Source organism: Limulus polyphemus, unplaced genomic scaffold (assembly GCF_000517525.1).
Source record: "Limulus polyphemus unplaced genomic scaffold, Limulus_polyphemus-2.1.2 Scaffold1000, whole genome shotgun sequence".
Taxonomy (NCBI): Eukaryota; Metazoa; Arthropoda; class Merostomata; order Xiphosura; family Limulidae; genus Limulus; species Limulus polyphemus.
In genome coordinates, this window is record NW_013666610.1 from 330,931 (window position 1) to 338,204 (window position 7,274).

Consider the following 7,274-nt stretch of genomic DNA (forward strand, 5'->3'; position numbering starts at 1 on the left):
CTCTAAATAACTCATCTGCCCAATTCATAAGATAATTCTTGTCGCATCCCTTCAAAATTTGTAACCAAAATATCATTATTCCTTATCTCCATATGCAACAAAACATTGAACCTATTAGAGTAATGATCACTTGCACCCAGATGTTCCCCAGTTTCCACCCTCTCGATCATTTCTTTATTTGAGGGTAACAATAAATCTAAAATAGTATTGTTTCTAGTAAGTTCCTTGACTAATTGGTGAAGAAAGGTATTTTGAACAATTTCCTAAAACCTTTCACCTTCATGGTTTGACTCTAGTATTTCCCAATCTGTATACCTGAAATTAAAATCGCCCATAGTTATGACTTCATTAACAGCTAAAGTCTGACCATTTTACAGTGCAATGCTATCAAAGATAATTTTGTAGCTGGTGATATATAAAACCTTTTCAGAAAATGTACATGCAGCGAGACTATTAATTGGTGTAAAGCAAAGGTTACAGAATTTCAAAGAAGAGAGCCTTCAGTTTCTCCATGAGAGCAGAAAAACTAACATAGCAGACAATATAGGACAGTAATGGCTTCAAAACCATATCATAATCTAATCAGGAGCAATGTCTGTACCTGTAAAGCGAGGAGTATGGTTGTAAAGGAGAATCCATCATTCCAAAGAGCCATTGCAAAGATGTTGGGCATATCTCCTGGTACTGTTAACAAGGTGGTAAACAAAGATTTGAAGTAGATAAATGCTCAAAAGTTCATGAACTTCTAGTCACATCTTGAAATTAGCTATTTTTATGAAGAAAAAAATGGCTGAAAAATTGGAATTACTATCTCATTTGAGCATAAACTTGTAAATTTCCCTTATATAACTTCATTGGATTTTTATGAATTTGGTCTGCTTAAATATGATCTTGATAGTCAATTGTGATGTATGTGAAAAGTTTGTCATGGTGTGTGGTCTGTGATTGCCTTGCCATCCTTTGCAGTTCAAAGCTTGTCTCTTTCAGACTTGTGGTGTTGAGCAATAGTATGTAATAATTGTCATCAGTTTGAGCATAAACGTAAATGAATGAAGTAGTTCCAGGAGCAGCATAGGATTTAGAACATTGTTCTTATAAAGTGCAATTAATTTCGATATTAAGTTTTTATGAACAAAAAAAAAATGTGATAAGAACTAAAAGCAAAAGGAGAGTCAGAAGACTAAGAAGGGAAGATAGAGGACTGTCACAAAAGTAGTTATAAATCTGTAATGATAAAAAGGAAAACTAGGGAAGAAAGGACAGAGAAAGAAAATAAACAGAAGAGAATTATGATAATCATGAAAATAAGAGTACCATAGAGAAAGTGGATAAAAGAAACAAAGAACTTGAAATATGATGAAGATAAATTTTGAGTGGAGGGATAGAAGACTGGGGACAGAAAGAGAAAGTTAAGTCTATGATGGAAAGCTGATGAAACTCCATAGAAAAGAAAGAATCAGTATATGTAATAAGAAATGGATAATTTAAAGATGTAAAAAATAGACAAATAAAAATAATAAAAGGAGAAAAAAGTGAAAAAGAAAATTGGGTTAAAATAGACAAAGTATGATAAAAGTTAGTGTCAACAGTAGAAATGGGTAGGAGATTTTTGAAAAAGGGAAAATATGTAAGATGGAGAAATGAATAAAAGTGAAGAAACTTAAAGATAGAAAGTAAAAAAAGAAAACTGAGAAAAAGTAGAAATAGACTTTAGAAACAGAGACAAGATTGATCAATGGAGCAAGCTAAAAATAGAAAACTAGAAATTTGTAAATATACTTTTGAGAGTAATGTATTTATTAGATTGCTAAAAATATTCAAGAATTCACAAATAAAGTTATTGTATATTGTAACAAAAGTACAATTAACTTGGTATGCTTCTCACCTGAGTTCTCTCATAAAATATAGAACTAAGTCACAGAAATTCATGGACTGGTAGACTGAAAAAATGGGTGTGTATAGTTAAGAGGAAGTAGGAAGTAACAGACAAAGTATGCAAAGGTGTGATGTTTGTGAAGAATTGAAAATGGTTATAAAATAGTTCTTAATAATCTTGTATAGAAATATAAAATGATAATAATGCTTTCTTTTTAGTAAAAAAGTTAAATAACAGTTACTGATCCTGGGAAACCACATCTGCTGTTCCAGTGAAATGTACTGATAATGATTTACTAGCATGATTAAAGGCTAAGAATCACTTGAATTTGAATAAATAAATATAATTATACCATAAATACTTCACATTAGTTACAATAAACATTACAAGTTAAGCACTCAAATTGTTCTCTCCAATGCTTATAACTTAGTAGAAAAAAAAGGTCTAATTATTTACAGCCATTTGGGGTGTTTTCTAAATTATAGTTGATGTTAAAATGGTTGACAGTAAGAAAACTAGAATTCATCATAATATTATATGTATATTTTGTAGTTAAATATTAATTTCTTTTTTGATGTAGAGGACTATAAAAGCTTTCACGTTATTGCTAGAATTATTAAATGTTGGAGGTATGTAGGTATCTGCTAACTAATTCTTTCAACAGGGCAGTGAAAGACTGTAGTTATGTCATCCACATAGCATCACCAGTTCCCAGTTCACCACCTGTTAATGAGGATGACATCTTGCAACCTATTGTTGAAGGTACCAAGCGAGTCCTTCAGGCTTGTGCTGATGCTGGAACAATTAAACGAGTTGTGCTTACGAGTTCGACATTTGCCATTCATGGTATGTAAGCCACTCTTGCTGGTATGGGAGTTTTAACAAACATTTATTATTTTAATACACTGAAAAACAAAATAAGTATAGAATAAAATTACTGATAAAAATACTCTATTTTTAAAAACATTATGTAACATTTTAGTAGAAAATTGTGAAGATTTTGCCAATACTTTTATAAAATGATTTCAAATAAGTGTTTTTATAGATCAATCAGTTTAAGTAAATTATATTTAAAGCTGATTTCTATACTTATATGGTCCAAAATAAATTTCTAAATTCAACTATCAGTTTCCTTTCAAAATTCAAAATAAATAACTAAATAAACAAGTTATTATTTTTTCAAGTTCTAAGTCTATTGCAAGGGTAAACAAAAAACAGTTGTGACTTTTGAAATTTAAAAATGGAATAATCTGAAACATAAAATCTTCAGTGTTATTGAAGAATAAATGAATTATAGTGTTGCTTATCCTTTAAATATATCTACAAATTGGTTATTTGTGGTGAGTAAAGGACAATTCAAACATCATACAAAAACACACAAACTTGTTTGTTCTATCCAGACCTCAAGAAAATGTTTAAATTGACTAAAAGCAATTATCAGCTCTTTGCACAAGAAATTTTCTAAGTAAACAAGAAATAATTATTTGTTAATCACAAAACTATAAGAAATGTCTGAATAAACAGTTATTGACTGTCACAAAACATCAAAGAAATTTAAAAGTAAAAAAATAAACAATCATAAGATCTTTCAAACAAGAAAGGATTCATGCCAGTAAGCTCAACACAATTACCATCTTTTTTTTTAAAGATGTTAAAGGAAGACATGTTGGAAAGTCTGAAAACAAGGTGCTCCAGAGTTTTTTTTGTTCTTTTTTTGAGTGCCAAGGCCTCTTATGACTAGTGGAGCACTTTAAATGTTGATTCACAATCAGTGATTCTTAGGTAGATTTTATCTGGTGGTGCCCACCTCCTCTCCAGGTAGCCATCCCTAATTTAGCAATGAAAGGCTAGAGGGAATGTAGCTAATCAAAACCACCCACCTCCAACTTTTGGGTTACTTTTATACCAACAAATAGTGGGATTGAATGTCATATTGTAATGACGCCATGGCTGAAAGAGCAAGCACTTTTGGCATTGGGGATTCAAACCTTCAGCATGCAGATTGCAAGCAAGTGCTTTAACTACCAGATTGTGCTAAGTGACAGAAATATTTACAAATTAATAACAGGTTAGCAACGAAAAATGGAAAATTTAGAAGTATCTAATTAAAATTAAATTTTCCAAGACAAGAAGGATATATTTTAACTAAACAAAGAACAATATCTGACATACAAATCAGGGCTGTACACAGAATGTTTAAAAGGATGTGTGCATATGTGTGTGAAAATCTAATTTAACAATATTGACCTTCAAAAAAAAAAATTTTTGGCTCTTTTTAAGCCTACAGAATATACCTAAGTGAGGGAAAAAAATAGTTGTCAGCATATCAAAAAATTTGTCAGTTAACAATAAGTAATAGGTGTATCTTCAAAATCTCAAAGAGCTGTAATAGTAACAATAAAAAAGCTGTTTCAAAACCCCAAAGAACTGTTATGATGAACAAAAAACCAGTTATAAAGTCTCCCAAAACAAAAAGAGTGATTAAATCAAACATTTTATTAATCTTTCAAACTTCAAAGAAAATGTCTTTATTTACAACACAGTTTTGTGATAATAATATATCTCCATAATTTCATTATAGTGAACAGTTACACTTATTTCAAATACCATAAACTTCTAGATTATTACCTCCTTTATAAATATACAAATATTATTCCTTCCAAAATAGATACTAACCTCAGCATAAAATAATAAATTTTAGCGATTCCTAAACCTATATTAATTTCTTAGGTAAGTATAACTTAAATATTGTCATTAAAACAACAACTAACATAATCAATAAGCAGTCATTTCCTCCTCTAAAAAAAAAGGTCTAAGTAGACAAGACATAATTATTAAATTCTAAAGAAAACTTTTGGAAATATAAAAGTAAACAAGGAATAGTTTTTTTTCTTCCAAAATATAAACTAAATGTCTAACTTAAAAAAAGAAAAGAAAAGCACTATTGTCAGCTGTTTTTGAAGGAAACTGTTAATTTCATTGACAGGGTTAAGAAATTTTATTAACTGAAACCTTGAAGTCTATAGTTTTTTCTTAATGGAATATTTGTTAAAGTGTTTATATTTGTAATTAACCAACCTATTGATGAAGTGTTTTTTGTGGTACGTTATTGAAGATACTCTGTTTTAATATATTTTCCTGTAGGTGAAACTACTTTAGAAGAAGACAAGGTGTACAATGAATCTGATTGGACTGACACTGAGTCAACCACTCTTGATTCTTACAGCAAAAGTAAAACATTAGGAGAGAAAGGAGCATGGGAGTTTATTAAGGAGCTTCCAGGTTGGATGAGCTGATAAGACTATTCTTTTTCAAATTAATTCACAATTCTATTTGAATATTGTTTATAGAATTTTATTAATTATATGTTCGGTTTTGTTTTTGCAACATTCTTCCTAACGAGCTTCTACTAGTTCAATAGACACATGCCATGCAAAGTTCTTTTTAAACAGTATGAAAATTTTTAATTTTAAGGTTTAATTTTAGACTTTTCAATCAACCTGTAAATAAAACACGTTTTACAGAAATTGTTTTACTGGAATTGAAAGACAGTCCTTATTCACTTCTGTTAATTTTAAGAGTTAGAAATATGGTTTATGTGTATTTTCAAACTTTGTTAAACAAAGTCTGATTTAATAATTTTTTATTTTATGAAGTTAATACAAAATTCTAGTTTTCAAAGGTTTAGTATAATTTCTGTGATAATAAATTGTTTGTTAATAATTTTTATTGGGCTAAAATATTTAGTTTCCTCTTATAAAACTTTTTTAGCTTCTTATTGCCCAAACTGTACTTCTTTTTGTCAGTATAGAAGTAAATTTGACAAAACATGTACTTGGTAGTGATGATTTTTTTTTTTTTTCTCTTATACAGATGACAAGAAATTTGAATTGGCTGTGATTAATCCAGGTCTTGTCTTAGGCCCTGTGTTATCCTCTACAGTTAGTAGCAGTAATGAGGTGATAGTTGTTTTTGATAAATAAATAAATAGTATAATTTGTTCAATGTCAGTCATTGAAAACATGGAAAAAGTGTAGAAATTGTTTTAAAAGATATTGAAATATGTTATAAAACCATAAGAAAAAATTGATTTTTAACCTCTGATGTAAAAATATTGTTATTCTTCTGTTTATAAAATAGTTTTAATTAACAAAATTACTTCGTTGATGTATATCAAAAATTTTTTGTAACATGTCCATTTAGCACTTTGGAACTTTTGGATGGATATACAGACATACGTATATTTTAACGTAGTTGGAAATATTCAATAACTTTTTGCTGTTATTTATCATAGCTATTTTATAAAGTATTCTGAGAAGAACTGTGTTTCAAATACCACTAAACAGGATAAATATGTAAATATTGTTCTTCTCAGAATAGTTTATAAAAACTAAAATAATTAAGACAAAAAGTCATTGAATATTTTCAGCTTCATTAGAATATTTGTGAAATTATCAGTGTTAAAAGTGTTATGTTATAATACTGTTAAAAGTCCACAACTGAAGATAGTTATGAAATATCTTGATATCAAGAAAAAAAAAATAGAAAAATATTCTCAAAGGGTGAGATAATAAATTATAAAATTAAGATATGAAACTAAAATTAGGGAAACATGCATTCATCTGTGAGTAAAATAAGAACACAGTTATACATTTTACCTGTAGCAATTATTATTAAAAGTTTGTTTGTCTTGATATTTCTGTAACAGAAAACAAACTAAATTTTTGACCTTCAAATTCACATGGAGCCACAATTTTGAGACAGTTTTCTGGGAAATAACAAAATTCTAAAAATCTGAAAAATTAGGTTCTATAAAAAGGTTCAAGCAATATTTGAGTGAAAGTTCTCAGATACTTCTTTCTAAGGATTTGGGTATGCCGGATCCATTTCTGCTGTTTGCTAAATTGTAACTGTCAAGCATAACCTTTGAAAAGTAGAAAAACAAAATGACCACCAGAAAACAGTATGACACCCCATTTTGTACATTATTGTTATTGTAAAACATTTAAAACACTGTTTTCCCCATGATTTTGGAGTGATGAATCTAAATTTAACCCCTTTCATGGCTTGCCTGAGATAACTCAGGCACCATCCATGTTTCAAAAAAAATACTTGCCCATATTAATTTACTTGCATATGATCATGTATTACATTTAGCATTCACTAGGTGGCATTGGAAATACTGTTTATGCTCATCTCTATCTGATTTATTCTGAATTATATTGTTGAGGCAGCAGAAGTGACACTGGTGTCACGTGATGAATTTTTCAAATGATCATGAATGATCAAGGAGGCCCGAGTGTGTTCAGGACACCCCCTTCGTTGGTATATAAGCCTGGCAGAGAAGCCAGTGATAGATAGATAATTAAAGAAGCAAACAGTAGTGATGGTAATATAA

General features: G+C 29.3%; 1 protein-coding gene across 2 annotated transcripts in view; it reads left to right on the forward strand.

Annotated features, from left to right (window-relative positions):
• LOC106461626 (cinnamoyl-CoA reductase 1-like) overlaps positions 1-7,274 on the forward strand; it is a 45,532-nt gene that overhangs the window by 22,711 nt on the left and 15,547 nt on the right. For both annotated transcript variants that reach the window (XM_013921465.2, XM_022388632.1), the window contains exons 3-5: positions 2,541-2,722; positions 5,021-5,158; positions 5,750-5,835. In XM_013921465.2, the coding sequence (XP_013776919.1) occupies positions 2,541-2,722; positions 5,021-5,158; positions 5,750-5,835 (406 nt within the window). The remainder of the gene's footprint in view (positions 1-2,540; positions 2,723-5,020; positions 5,159-5,749; positions 5,836-7,274) is intronic.